Source organism: Vanellus vanellus (genome assembly GCF_965231255.1).
Source record: "Vanellus vanellus genome assembly, chromosome: 6".
NCBI classification, from domain to species: Eukaryota; Metazoa; Chordata; class Aves; order Charadriiformes; family Charadriidae; genus Vanellus; species Vanellus vanellus.
In genome coordinates this window covers 55,661,561-55,677,153 of record NC_138911.1, presented here as the reverse complement: position 1 = coordinate 55,677,153, position 15,593 = coordinate 55,661,561, and the positions used below count along the sequence as shown (strand labels likewise).

Here is a 15,593-nt window from a genome sequence, read left to right as displayed (position 1 = left end):
TCTCTGAGCTGAGAAGCGGAGACGTGAGTTGCTGAACTGCCCCAGCTTATTGTCCCTTGCAGCATCGCTGTGGCTTTGTTTGCAGGGTATCCCGTGGGAAAGGTAGGCACGAGGATACGTCCTGCAGTCATTTGAGCTTGGGTTTCATCCAAAAGATCTGTATAAAGGGAGTGAGCTCCGGCAGCACTTACATGGCTTTGGTCCAGGCAGGTTCAGTCTTCTCTAATATAGCAATAGGCTGTATTTATGGGTCAAGAAGGAAAAGAAGTAACTCCAAAGTAACTTTGGCATGGCTGGCTGGCTGAAAGCAGAACCATGGTGCACTGTGAGCTTTGGGCTTGAAAGCAGCAGAGCCAGCTTAGAGCAGATCTGAACAGAGCCTAATTAATCCTGCCTTTCTGCAGGGGGATGCTGCTATGCTACGACAGGAGTCCTTTTGCCCTTCTTTGTGGTGGGGCGTAGACACGCCCTCACTTTCAGCCCCACAAGCACTTGAAAGATCAGGTCCGTGACTGGGATCTAGAAGCAGATGGGAAACAAGCAAATGACTGCCCAGCCACCAGCCTAAATCTGCTCCACTTAGGAATACCACCATATTTTTTAATTAGCTTGAATCCGGAGTCAGTGGTGCTCCCCACCAAATTAGTCTCCACTATGAGACCTGGTTCAGGTGAGGAATGTCTGACAGTGGGAGTGTAACACATTTTACCTGTTTGTTTTGTGATGTGGAAAGATACAACGAGGTTTGATGCCTTGGCTCTTCGAGGTACAGAGGCTGCCCAGGGTCCCTTTTGTTTGAGCCTGTTGTTCATATGTTCTGCCCTTTAAAATTATTTCTTCATTTCCGACTCATCACAAAGAAAACCGATGGTGTTGTGCATCACATGGCACTGGAAGTGCATTGTTTTAATTGAAGCTCCTGTTACAAAAGCTTTTCAATAAATTAACAAAACCTTGAAAATTATGAAGTGAACAAACAGAGTAGCTGGTGGCGCGTTCCATATAAACCCAGTGTTTCTGAAAGTCAGGTAGAATGTCCTCAGTGTCAGAAGGAAGGCTGGTAGCAGGGGTGTTACCTTTCACTAGACCAGTTGATATAGCTGGAAAAAATCAACAAGCTTTCAGTTGCAAAACACTTTTTCAGGTCTGTAGACTTGAGATTAAATTTCAGGCACTTTACAGTCTGGTACAGTAATATTTAAGGAAGAAAAAACCATAATGATTCCAATTAATTTAAATTTCCACTTAAAGTAGAGAGGAGAGAATAATTCACTTTGGGAACAATTTGCAATTCTTTTGCTGATGTATTACTTTGTAAATGGAGAGTCTCTTTTAGACGTTTATTGAGACCATTTGGTCTTCAGGCAGAAATCCATAAGAGGCAAAAAACCCAGAGAACAAAACACGAATTCTGCAAATCCTCTGGGCCCATGTTCTGTGTGGCTTTGTGTTAGGGATACGCAGGAATACTGGGTCTGTCACAAGTAGGGCTGGCCAGAACCCTAATTAGTTTCTTCACAGTTTTCATTGGAATAAAATAAGACCTTCTGAAAATTTTTGCCAAATAACCAGAGATAGTTCTGCCTACCTCCCCACCCCTCTTCCAACACAAGCCTGAACAGCAGTAAAGCTGTCCTGGTCTGCATTTAATTTTAGCAATTAACTGCAATTACAGTTGAGCCCTCCCAACTATTTGAAATCCAGGTCTACGTTTCCCAGACTGGACAGTAGTGAAAAGAAAGTCCATTATTATATTAATCATGTTATTTTCTTTTATTATATCTCTGTATATATTTAATCTTTTTGCCTTTTCTACTAAGGAGGCTCTGGGCTGGAGACCTTCGTTCCATCCCTCATTTATCCCCTGAGCAGCTCAATGACCCTGAGCAAGTGATATATCACCTCTCTGTGCCCTGGTTTTGGCATCTGGCAAGAGGCAGCAACATGAATCCTGCTTTCTCCAATGCAGGGAAAGAAGAGTGGTAGATTAGTACTGCATATTATTATTGATGATTGATTTTCTGTTCCAAGTTGAATCAGGCTGAAGAGCAGCTTGAAAAGTCTTTTGGCACTTTTCCCCGTCCCAGAGAGCACCATTTCTGCAGTCTGCCCCAAGCTCAAACCACCCCGCTGTCATCTGGAGGCTTTGAACTATCTTTCTCTGTTTATGCTCAGAAGCATATCACTCTGAGGAGATGCTGCACTGGGCAAAGCGAAGGCTGCTTTCTTTGAGGAGTTTCTTTTTTTTTTAATCATCTGTAATAGAATGCACAGACTGTAACTCATCTGCACCACAGCAAAGCCTGAATCAATTGACAGTGCTGCTTACTGACATTTCATTAGGCCAATGCCAATAGGAGATATTGATTCAATGGCCGATACAAGTTTGCAAGGACCAGACCTGCCTGATCTATCTGGAAACTGTCCTCGTGAAGGGGCACTGTTTTGCAATGTGAAGTCAATAGGAAGCTCCCTTTCAACTCCTGAAGCCTGGGGTTCCTAATGGTCATGTGCTGGCAGGATTGGTGGTGGCAACACAGTCTAAGTGAACCACTTGGTGGTATGTGTCATCAGCCATTTATGTCAATGTGAGTCCTAATAGTCATGGGATGGTTTTGTTGTGGTGGTTGGATGCCATCTTTCCTGGGGATTTCCTCCAGATCCAGTGGAAGGCCTTGGGTCTACCAAGCTTGGGTTTTTATCCTTCTGAAGGGCTCCTCTTTCCAAGGGTCTGGAAATCCACCACAGTCCTTCTAAGAACCTCAGCTTCCCTTCTTGCAGGAGTTCTGTCCTATACAGAGCAAGAAACATCTGCAAGATGAAAGGAAAGAAAGTCCAGCAAGAGTGTTAGAAATTTGCTCTTCTCTCTGCTTCAGTGCCAGGCAAAGAAGTAGGAGAAATATCTCCCCTGCCCTTTGTTCCCTCAGAAAACTGCTCCGGTAAGGAGGGGAAGAGGAAGGAGAAGGAGGAGAAGGGGAAGGGGAATGAGAGAGGAGTGCCCAATACTCTCCACTGAGAGCACATGTGCAAGGAGAGATTGGTAGAAAGAGGCAGAGAGCAGGAGGAACTATTTAGTTTGCTCACCCACCAAGTGACCAACCCAGGCTAGACTTGTTTACATGAAAGAGTTGTTATGGAGTAAAGAAAGGCATGAGTTTAAAATCCCTAAGTGGATAAACCTAACCAGTGAGAGGGAACAAGACTTCCCATGAGACACTACTCAGTAATAGTTACACTGCAACAGTTATCCCAAAATTGCTCTCTGCTCAATTTCCCCATGTTTAACTGTCTCTGTGTTGTAAACAAATTAGGCCTTGATTCAGAAAGTATTTCAGCTCCCCAGTCCAATTTAGTCTTTGTATTGAGTTCAGTGTAGGATTTAGGGTCCTGAAAAGGAATTAGGAGGCTGAAGCTGGATTTTATTGCCCCCGTAGGAGTGACTGTGTCTCTTGGGAGCATGGTCACAGTTCGGGCTCTTCTGAGGCCACACAAATCAATATTCCTGGCTGCAACGCACTGACCCTAAACTAGGCCAACCAGCAATAGGCCCTGGTTGAAAAATACCATAAATTCATAAATACAGTAGCCTTGCTGGTTTATTGTTTAAAATAACTTTGTCTGTATGTGCAAGGTGCCTTTTGTGGTCTTCTATATTGTTGGAAAATAAGTCTGAATCTGGCTGTTCTGGAACATGCTGAGGCATCTGCTGTTTGGTCAAAGCAAAGAAAACAGAAAATAGTGCAGGCAAAGCAGCAAAAAAAGTGATCGGCTTCAATTCCAGTCTTGTTTAAAATCCACAGCAAAGTTCCCCGCTTGCAAAGGTGCACAGTGCCCTTCTTCAGCATCCCTTTCCAAGCAGAAGCATGGAGCCCAGCAGGCATCAGATATAACAGCTAAGCTGCAGCAGCAGAAAACCCGTGTGTTGTTTTCCCATGGGGTACAAAGAGAAGGAGGTGTTTCTAAGTGCCAAATGTATGGGCAGGAGGTGCTCAGGTCACGGCAACTGCAAGAACAGAAGAGCTCCTGAGTCAGGAGACTGAGCTGCTCTCAAAAAATGCTCGTGGTTGGTGTAAATGCGTGCAACTGTGCAAACAGAGTAAGAGGCTTTGGCATTTCTTCGGGCAATCTGACTCCTTAGCTCAGCGCCTGCTTAGTTAAACATGTAATCACACCGTTTTGAAGAATCAGTACCCATCACTCAAGCTAAACGATTTGACTGATCCTTCCTTGCAAAGTAGGTGTCAATGCTACGCTTAATCAAGGTTTGACTGATGTATCAGGGCATCAGGAAAGGACTTTATGTAGCACTGTACATCCGTTGTGCACTGCCCTAGATGTCTCAGTGTAGCAGAGCCTTGGGCCCTTAATCTTGAGTCGAAATCCTAAGAGCACCTATGTGTACTTTTATGGCTGTTTTTTTAATGAACTGTCTCAGTTTTGGCAATAGGCCAAAACAGTGGCCTCTCTCTGCAATCAGGCACGGATCGATCCTGGTTTCTCAGTTGTAAACAGATAGCAATGGTAGAGGGGCTTCCAATTAATTGCAGAAATGAGGGCAGTGTTATTATCCTCCCTTACACTGGGAAAGATGGGAGAGATGGAGGCGTGAAGAGACAGTGTGATTTGCACAAGATCTCCTTCTTGGCCAAAGGTCAGGCCAGCAGGATAATCCGTCCTCCTGAATCCCAGCCTGGTGCTGTATGTGTTGGGCCGTGATGCTCTTGGGATGTGACAAATGTGACTTGGATCTCTGCCTGCTTCTCTTCTTCTTCTTCAACCCAGACATGTTTTAAAGTAAAACAGGATGACTTCAGATCCATACCAAGCATAAAGTAGATGGGGCAAACTCTCAACCACTCTCTTCTTAATATGCATGCTTGTTCGCAAATGCAGATCAGCCTAATTGACTGCCAGCATGCACAGATGTCTCTCTGCAAGAGTAGTCGGGTGCTGTGCAGATTGATTGCAAACACAAAATGGAACCAGATTAAAATTTGACCTACAGTAACCAATTTCTAAAACACAGAGCAAGCAGAAATGAGGTGATGGAAGTTCTGGGCTCTGGGAAATCAGTTATTGGCTGTTATTGTGTTCCTGTGAAGCGTCTCTCCCTCCCTATATGCCCTGCTTTTTCTTTAGGTGACCAACTTGAGGGACACAGATTTTCATTAAGTCATGGTGAAAGGGTTAACCCCTTTCTTGCACATAAAAAGCCATTAAATTTCCCTTGAAAGGGCTTTTTCAACGTTGTGGAAATAATTATCCTTTCCTTGAAGTGACATCTCTTTGTTACTTGGATTGGAAATCTTCACATCTCTTACAAGTCAATTCTGTAATCGCTTAGGAGGAAACTACAGGAATACAGTTTCTCCAAAGCAAAATTAAAATGTGCTTGGTAGCAAGCTTTTGCTTTTGCATGCTACCGTGTCTGTGAAGTCAGGATCAATGGAAATTTGCAGAAAGGCTATTATTTACTGTTTCTTTCAACCAGCCAGCAGACTAACCTACAAAAATCTTCTTTTCCTCCAAAATCCAGCATGAAAGACTGTTTAGTGAAACATTCCTATCCCGGAGATTAACTAATTGCTCAGCAGTCAGTCATTTTCACTGCACAGCCAAGGACGGCGATTCCTTTCCCACACGCAGATGGAGCAATGGTTTAACACAAAACAGTTCCTGGGACAGAAGGATTAAGGAGAATTTACTGGAGAGCAATTAAAACAGTTGTTAGAGCAATTTGGTTTTGAGGCTGAATTTCACATCAAAGTAAAGCTATCTGAGGAGTGTACAGAGCAGAAGAACAATAAAGCCGTCATTTCGGGCCATCTATTCTGCATCCTCAGAGTGCAGATTAATAAAGTGAGCTAAAAGGACACGGAGATTTACAGGAGTAAATTAGGTGGAGCAGCCTAAATGCAGTTTGCATTTGGAAAGAGGCGCCCTGGCTTCAGTCTCTGTTGGCTTTCACTTTTTGTGGCTCCAGCTCCCTTCCATTTCTGCCAGGTTTCTGGTCGCTGTCATATTCGGGAGAGGGTTTCTGACCATGCTTCTCGGTTGCGGAGACTCCTGCCAGCACCTGACACCGCGGTCGGAGGCTGCTCACATGCATGAGCCGTACCGAAACGCTGTCAAAGGAAGCTGGGTCAGAGCCAGTGCTCCTTGCTGACCCTTTGCTGGTGTTTGCTGGTCTCGCTAGCTTGGTCTTCCTGCCTACTCCTGCCTCCTTGCCATGCCCTGACCTAGGAGCAGGCGTTTATCTTCCCTGGGGTAAAGAGCTGGAACTGCATCTTGTGGGTGATGCTGCCATCGCCCTCTCTGTTTTGGAAGGGCAGTAAACCTGCAGTGAAACGGGTTTTCAAGGCAGGGAACCAGTCCAGACGCAGTGAGTCCATCCACAAGGCATGGCAGCAGCTTCTTACGTCCATCCTAAAGGAAGGTTTGGAGTAACACTGGCTGTTCGGGTTTCTCTGGCTCACTGTGAGGCTCACAGGCTGGTCTTTCAGATGAAGGACAAATAAAGATGGCCTATGGCTCTTCTATCAGATTGAACTGCATTTCACAGCTCTGCTAGCCCAGGCCCCAGGGCTTCAGTTTCTGCCTAATTATAAGCACAAGGGCTCGTATGAGGTAATTTCTTATTCATTCATTTCTGTCCATTCTTTTAATAGTTTAACTTTTTACATTTAAGCACATTTTAATTCATGTAAATTAAAACGAAGGTTTTTTTAACACCTTAAAAGGTAATTTAAAAAAAATATTTAGTATCTGAAAAAATAAGATTTAAAGCATTTTAACGTACAAGTATTAATAGCGAATCGTGTTCTCTGTGGCCTGCCTAGGTTTAAAAACCACTTCAGTTTTGGAGCAAACTTGCTTACCAAAGGTTACGTGTGAGAAATTGGGCTTGACTGGCCCAGTCTTCAGAGTATCAAAAGAAGGGGTCCCAGATATGCCCTGGTTTGGCAACTAAAGGCTCCTAGAGAGGGCTAATCCTCAAGGACTGAGGGATGAAGTATCCTAGACTCACCTGAGCACATCAAAACAATGGCCTGGAAAGGGTTTGTTGGTTCTGACAGCCCTTAGCAGTGAACAGTGCCAACAGTGAGAGACATCCGAGCAGGATCTGTCCTGCAACACCAGGGAGTGGGATGACATTTGCAATGCAAAAGGGTGGTAATACAGGAGCAGCCACAACCATCCCAGGTGGACTCCAATTTTCTAGGAGCTGTGGGGAGACCAGCTCAGTTCCCCACCAACCGCTGGAGAGCCTTCCTGGGGATCAGGGTAAGAACAGGGGGGCTTTGGCTTTTCTCTATTAGTGGTTCGTCTCATTGCTCCATGCAAACAAAACCGCTGTTCTTTCACAAGCTCTCACCTGGACCCGCCAGTCTGGCACGGTCTTCTATGCAGTCGTTGCTCGTCTTCCCTCTGCAGCTTTTAAAATAATAGTGTTTACCTGGAAGCACTGGCTGGTCTCTGAGACTGGCTGGGGAACGCATCCCAGCCGGGAACTGGCACTACCCCAGCATGCTGGGGGAGGAATAGAAATAGCATCAGACGAAGGGTATAGTACACACACACACACACACATGCAGAGAAAAGCTTTACCGGAAGGCTTTCTACACCATCTGCACCAAACCCTGACATTTGCACTGCTAGAGGCAGGGGTTTGCATACTTCTTACCCGCTGTCACGTGGAGGATGTCTGCATCCAAGCGACATGCACTAAGCTCCCTGTATTGACACAGGAGGCAAACAGGCATTTCAGGGTACCGCTTGTCTGACCTGTTTTAACATCTAGCTGCAGGTGAAATGACTCACACCCTCCCAGTGCCTTTTTCTCTCCCTCGGCTGTGCGGGGCTCCTGGGAGGATGTGTTCAGATGCAGACCCGGGCTTCGTAGGTGCAGCCTGTTCTGAGTGTCCGTGCCCTGGAAATCGGGTGTATTTTGTAGTTTGTTCTTAGAAGCAGGAAAATAGCACACTCGTCTGAGCACCGCATGGGTTGGGGTAGTCTAAATCCTGGATGTGACACAAATTCACCTCCCTCATTAGAATGAGAAAAATGGCAATTAGTTTTCTACAATGCACTCCGAGATGTGAAAATTAATAGTATTTTTTGAAACATTTTACAGAAGTTTCTTTTATGTTGTGCAGCCTAGGCATGATTTAAGCTTTCCTTATTATTTTCAGTTGCGTTTGTTGGGTTTTTTTTAGCATTGTTTCTGAAGAAAATGAGGTATATGTGATTGCAGTATTTGTCTGATAATGGTTATATTGTGAAAAACTTTAAAATGCATTTGCCAGTTTCAGCTAAGCTCAAATCATTTCAGGCTAAGGAGGCGATGGAAGACAGCTATCCCATTTCCAAAAAAAGACCTATATAAAAGGATGCCAAGACCAATACACCTTGTGAGGACACTGACCCTTTTTATGGGAATTAAACGTTCACTTAGGACATGGACTAGATCAAATCCCTCTGGTGGGATCTGAAAGCTGGTGAAGGAGCTGCTCTGCAGGTCTCAGCCAGCTGCAAACGAGACGGGAGCTGCCAGCTCTTCAGTGTGGTCCAAGGGATGGTGCATTTCCCTAACACACTGCCTCTATCGCTGCAGCCAGCTTGGAAAGTTCCCGCTTGCTCTGTCCGCTCATCCCACTTGCTCCATCTGCAGTGTTTTCTAGTACAACCGTGGGTCTGTGCTGTCAGATACAGAACTACAGAGATCTGGACAAATATATTGGATTGTGAGTAACCAGATGTGGGGGAGATGGGGCTTCTGCAAGACATTAATACAGACAAGATAGTTACCTCTGGAACAAATTTTTGAGAGGTGACCACCACCCACGTTAGCCTAGCCTGTGGATTAATGAGTGTGACCTGTCAGTTACTGATTGCAGCCCCAATCCAGCCTCATGGCAGGGCTCCTCCTTCTAATCTACGTGGATTTACATAGCCGTGAGGACTGAAATGTTGTGTTTGCTTTCTGCTCCAGTTTTTGGCACTGCAGAAATGTCCAATGAGCTGAGTCGAGCCAGTTGTCCCAGGACAGGATCTCCCCTTGCTGCAGGACTCCAGCATCCCTTGGCCATCAGGCACATTTGTAGGATGCCACAGCTTGGGTACCCCTGTGAAAATCTTTATGTTGATGGTCTTGTGTGGCTTTCCCTCTCTTTCACTGGGTGCACACCTGCTGTATTCATCACCATGACAACCGTGTGCCCTTTTGCTATACCATTATACATTTCTGTGAATTTCTGTGGTGAGGGGCAGGCACGTATTGAATGCCACTAACAACAGCATGAGATGTTCTAGGAACGGGACAGGATGATCTCTGGTCAAATATTTGCCACTTTTATGAACTTACTGTAATTCTTCAAGACTTTTACCAGTTCTTTAATCCATTCACGTACCTTCCTTGGAGTCACTTATCAAGGGGTCTTAGTGAATGGAGTAAGGTCGTGGAGGGATGATTTTCTCAGTACTGGAACAAAAAGTGACAGCAGACGAGGGATGCATTTCAAAGCATCTGGAAAGGCCACAGCTTTACTGATTAATACAGCAGTAAATGGGAGAACTTGTGTGTGCCTCAGCCTTGAGCTGGCTCCCTGACCTCACGTTGCTGCTTCCCTCATCTGTACTTGGCTTTGTGTTGAGTTATACAAGCTGGCGCCTCACAGGAGCTGCTCCAACAGTGACGTACCCATTGCCAGTACCTTTGGTAAAGTCCCTCTTTGGAAGTGGTGATGGGCTGAGTTTGCAGTCACAGTGAGTTACCTCTTGATACGGAGGGGAGGGAGAGGAGCTTGGGGTTAAGATCAAACGGAGAATCTCAAGTTGCTGTTGTCTCCTCTGTGCGTGCCTCATAGATAACCCAAATACTTCAGTTCCCAGGGCTGGCCATCAGTTAATTTCTACTTAACCTTTGCCAGCTCAATAATTAACGTCACCTCCATTCTCCCTCCTTCCCACAATAAATATTAAAGGCAAGAAAAACAGGAGCCTGGTCACAGGAGACAGGATTTGTGTCGCACGGGGCAGTCTTTCACAACCCCATCCATAAAGGAAATGAAGTCCTACACTGAATCTCTGTCACATTAATGAATTTAGCACTTGCCGTGAGACAGGGGTATGGCTCTTTACTGCTTGAGATGTGCTGTACGCACGGTTAATTCCGTTTCTTCTGATTAACTCCTTTGGGGTTTGTGTCTGTTCCTAGGACACACATTTGGACAGGCCTATGTGTAACCTCTCTGAAAAGGGTCAGGAACAACCGAGATAGCTCATCCAATTTAAGATTTCAAAATAAGCCTCTCCCAATTTGCTGAGGAATGTCAGTTTGCATGAGGCGGTTTTCTGTTCTTATTTATAGAGAAAAATAGCCAGTAATAGTTATTAGACATTAATAGAATTAAGTCTCCATGTAAACACATTTAATCCTACTCTGGCTTAGGTTAAAGCAATGTCGAAGTGGATTAAATCCAACCACATGAAAAAATTCCTAATATGGAAAAATTTGGTAATGAAAAACAACTATTACTGCTAGAATTCACGTCTCATTTTTCCCCCAGTTCTTTGTCTGTATAAGAGGATCTTTCTTTTCTTTTACTTGTACATGTTCTAGTGGTATCAAGTAGTCCTGACCAAGACTCGATCCCTGCTGCACTAGGCATGGTGCTCCCTTGGTTGAGGGTGGATGTCCTGAAGAGGGGACAGTCTCCATGGGGTGACGCAGGGGTGAAAGGGTTTCCTTGTGGTGACAGAGTAGTTCAGTGGGTGAATGAGGACCAAGACCCCGGTCTCCAAAGTGCCATAATCTCACAGTGTCAGACGGGATACGAGGATCCGTGTGGTTATGCATTTCGGAGTGGAAAAGAAAACAGCAAACACCTGTGAACACATCCAGGTTTCATGAGAAAGCCGAGGGGAGGGTGGGTGCAGGGCTGTGCATCAGCCCACCTTTGCTCCCTTGGAAAAGCGGCTCCACCGAGGTAGATCAGTCCTGAATTCTTGACTCTCAGCTAACCCCTGGATTTCCAAGTCCCATGACATTTTCTGTGCTAATTCAGAGTGCAGCAGGCTTGCTTCTTCAAAGGAGCTGCCCATAATCGTTCCAGGGTGTAGCACTTTCTGTCCCAAGCAGAGAAAGAGGAAAGGATTTATTGAAGAGCTCTGCGAGGCTCCTGCCTGTGTCCTGCAAGAGGCTGAAGGAACATCCCCTCCTGGGAAGGTGACAACAGCAGGACTTCAGGAGTGTGTCTTCTCCACTGCACGGGCATAAAGTAGGGAGAAAGCCCATGGCTGTGAGTAGTTACTGGGTCCTTGGTCTCACTTGGTCAGAGCAGATATTTGCACTGCAAATCTGATGGTGATCGTCACCGTGGCTGCCCTACAGCAGGGACGCATTCAGCGTCCCCCAAAGCGTTGGCCCCACACTGAGGCAGAGCAGCACTCAGGCTCAGATCCCCATGCCGCTGGGTTTGGCTCATCCGGGTGACTTCTGGCCAAGTGATTCTGGGGAAAAAAAAACATAGTGATTTCCTGGCTTTCAGAAGGACCCACATCAGGAGTGTGAGGTACAGGCAGTGTCAAATTAGCAAAGTTTTGGCTTTTCTTCTGCAGAAAGCAGCAGCAGCAGTCACAGGTAATTACATTCTGTGCAGGGAGATAACCTCTGTCTGGAGAAGTTTTGAACTGAGAGAAGAAAAGGGACAAATGAAAGAACAGGAGTAGGCTGCTGGAAGAAAAGGAGATGAGGGTAGTTTTCAGTGAAGTGCAAGTGTTTGGAGAGGAAATAAAAAGCTGGTGCTGTAGCCTTTGTTGTTACCACTCTGGTCTTTATAGACAGCTGATGGGACAGAGGTTATCAAACTTACCTCATGCCTCTCCCAGTTGTGCATTCACTGCCGCACTGGCCACAGGAGCGCTGCGAGCCCCTGCCAGGCTGCAGGCAGCTGCCTGCCTTCCAGCATCCCTGGCTGCCTCTGGCCACCACCACCTGCCAGGCAGAAGCTGGCTGGAGGGAAGGAGGGTGCTCAAGCTGTGAAATAGGGACATGGCCACAGTGCAGGGAAATATTGGGTAGATGATATTTTCCCCACCCCAGATGTTTTCAGGGACCCAGCCACTCTGGCCTGGCACAGCGTGGGGCAGAGCAGCACAGCCAGATGGGGAGACCAGCGGAGGAACCGGCCATCTTCTCTGAGACACACCTTGGGGACACACATCCTTGCAGCTGGTTGCTTTCAGCATTGCATCATCTGCCAGAGGTACCATGCTGTCCTCCAGGGAAAGAAAGGCATGAACAAAACAACACAACCGACCTTCCAAATCTTCATTTAGAGAGTGTGGCTTCAATTAAGTGTAATTACTTAATTTTGAATCAAGGGCAACTTCTCTTGCATTTATTTGCTGTCCCCAGTGGCTTGTCCGAGAGAGAGAGAGAGTTGCTCCATGAGGGTAGGCGCTAATGAAGGGGAGCTTCCAAATGAGCATATGTGTTGCTGCATCTAGGTCAGAGGAGTCAGATGAAAGTATCTTCCATGTTTGTCTCTCGTTTGTTTGTGGTTTTGTTTGTTTTTTTTTTTTAAACTAGGCTTCTAATAAACTTGTTAACTTTCCAAATTATTATAAGCAGCTGCATCTATCAGCAGCACACAAGGATTTACTGTGTTTGAAAGCTCTCTAATGAAGCTTTGAAGTCCAGCTCATCCCAGATTCACACAGGGAAGGAGCTGTAGCCATCGTGGCACTCCTCTGCCGACTTCTGAAGATGTGAGACTTGAAAGCAACTATTTCTTTGCAAATATGGACAGGCATGAGAAGCCTTTTTATAAAAAGTAAATAGATACTGAAATATGGATACTTCAAAACCTACATCTGACTGTCACAGAGTTTTGTTTGTGTGTTGCAGGGGCTTTCTTTTACTTTTCTTACCAACACTATCCCTACACAGTCCATATTTGCATTTAATCACGTGCTGCTTTTCACTTTAGTATTGTGATCCAGAGAACCAGAGTTTTCCTATCCCCCCTCAATCCCACATTCAAGAAAACTGGATGAACCTAAAAAAAAAAAAAAAAAAAAGAAAAGGTTTAATATGAGTAACATGCATAAAATCAACAGAAAGGCTTTTACTCTGTGGATCCTTCAACAGCTTGAGGCTCAGATTCCTTTTTCTATAGAGGCCTGAGAGATGCTGCAGGGTGAAATACCTGTAGCATTAAATGGCATGGCATCGTGAGACGGTGGATATTGCTGGGTTTTATAATCACACACCCCTGTTATGGTGCTTCTCCGTGGTGCTCCCAGCACACCCACGCATATTAGACATATAAACTCTCCAGGAAATGTTTGTGTTGCTGTGTGAAGCCGCACAACTCGGCACACGGGGAACCTAATTGCACCCTCCAGCCACTCCTACTAAACTAGCAATAAAGAGAGCTAAAAAGTATTGAGCACCTTTGAGTTTTCCAGTCTCTGGAAGGGTATGTACGTTGAATTAAACTTACAGCTGTGTAGTCTCCACTGAATTACTGTTTCCTTTTGATCTGTACTAAAGACGGTGACGGAGCAGGTATGAGTGTGAGTAATGGGTAGGTAGCTATCACACTATTTGGGTTCTTGCTCTCATTCTTTCTTCTCTTTATTCAGTTTCTTTCCTCTTGGTATTGGGATATTTCTCATTCTTCAAGGCTCTATCATCTTCTGCATCAAAAGTAAAGGTGAAACCTATTTTTAATCTATACTTTTAAGAAAGAGTGTGTGTATATATATATGTACCCTATCTATGCAGTGGCGTATATCTGACGTTACTATGTCTTGAGCAGCTCCATTTGAATTCATTACGAGAAATTAAGATAAAAGGAAGGAGAAATGGCTGTTCTCTCAATACGGTTTCCACATCTCCCAGTAACGTTTGCCGTATGCAATGTCATTTGGATACTGACTCTGTTGTGGGTTTATCCCCTATAGATCATCTTCCGGAAGATCAGCGATGTCAAGAAGGAAGAAGAGGAGCGCCTGCGCCAGAAGAACGAGGTGACGCTGAGCATCCCTGTGGACCACCCTGTGCGGAAACTCTTCCAGAAATTCAAACAGCAAAAGGAGATGCGTAACCAAGGCTCAACCCACATCGATCCGGAAAGGAACCAGCTTCAGGTGGAAAGCCGGAGCGTGCAGAACGGGGCCTCCATCACAGGCACCAGCGTGGTCACCGTGTCTCAGATCACCCCCATCCAGACATCCCTGGCTTACATGAAAACCAGTGAGGCCGTGAAGCAGAACAACAGGGATGCGATGGAGCTCAAGCCAAATGGAAACGGAGACCAAAAATGTCTGAAAGTAAACAGTCCCATGCGGATGAAAAACGGGAACGGGAAGGGCTGGCTTCGACTGAAGAACACGATGGGGACCCACGAGGAGAAGAAGGAGGACTGGAATAACGTCACGAAGGCTGAGTCCATGGGGTTGCTGTCCGACGACCCCAAGTGCAATGACTCGGAGAACGGTGTAAATAAAAACCCACTGAGGAAAACAGACTCTTGTGACAGTGGAATAACAAAAAGTGACCTTCGCTTGGATAAAGCTGGTGAGACTCGCAGCCCCCTGGAGCACAGCCCCATTCAGGCTGATGCTAGGCATCCTTTCTACCCTATTCCTGAGCAGGCCTTACAAACCACGCTGCAGGAAGTCAAGCACGAACTCAAAGAAGATATCCAGCTGCTAAGCAGTAGGATGGCTGCCCTTGAGAAGCAGGTGGCAGAAATTTTAAAAATATTGTCCGAAAAGAACGTACCCCAGATCTCTTCCCCCGAGTCTCATTTATCACCCCAGCAGCCCCCCCAGATACCCTGTCAGGATATTTTTAGTGTCTCGAGGCCTGCATCACCTGAATCAGAAAAAGATGAAATCCACTTTTAGCATATACCTATGTGTATATATGTATACAGTATATATGCAGAGGTGTATATATACCTTTATACATATATATGTGTGTGTGTATACGGTAAATATATATACATATATATTTTCACTTGCATCCAATATGACTTGAACACACCAAGGGTTTTGATATGTAAATATTGCATGTCCAGCTGGATTCTGGCCTGCCAAAGAAAACAATTATTAACATAGATATTGCTTGTATAATATGCAGTTGACTGCATGCACACTTTACATTTATTTATAATCTCTATTATGTAATAAAAGAATGACTTTTGTTTAACAAAGGCAATGTACTATTTAAAGAATCAGGGTCTAACCTGCCAATATTGCCATGAAAGTTTTGATCTCAGGCTGGGTGAATTGAGCTTTTACTTCCTCACTGTCTTTCCTGCCGAGTTAAACAGTAGATTAACGTGACCCTGTGGAGGACACGTTCAGACTCCAATTAGTATTGTTTCCTGGTATCATTCCATTACAACATATTGTATATTTGGTGGTGAATTCCCCTACTCCTCCTAAAGGGAGGGCTCAGCTCAGTGGCCAGGGAAGGGCACCGTGTCCGGTGCTGGGGCGCATCGCTGGAATTTATTCGTGTGGGTATTGTGCATGAACAGCCTTTTATTTCAAGTATCCTCCTGCTCTTTTAACAT

General features: G+C 45.3%; 1 protein-coding gene across 1 annotated transcript in view; it reads left to right on the top strand.

Annotated features, from left to right (window-relative positions):
- The window catches only part of KCNH5 (potassium voltage-gated channel subfamily H member 5), a gene marked incomplete at its 3' end in the record, with an annotated part of 163,395 nt that extends 148,476 nt beyond the window's left edge, over positions 1-14,919 (top strand). Inside the window, exon 11 of the mRNA XM_082484995.1 lies at positions 13,972-14,919. Coding sequence (XP_082341121.1) covers positions 13,972-14,919 — 948 coding nt within the window. The remainder of the gene's footprint in view (positions 1-13,971) is intronic.
- Positions 14,920-15,593: the final 674 nt, after the last annotated feature.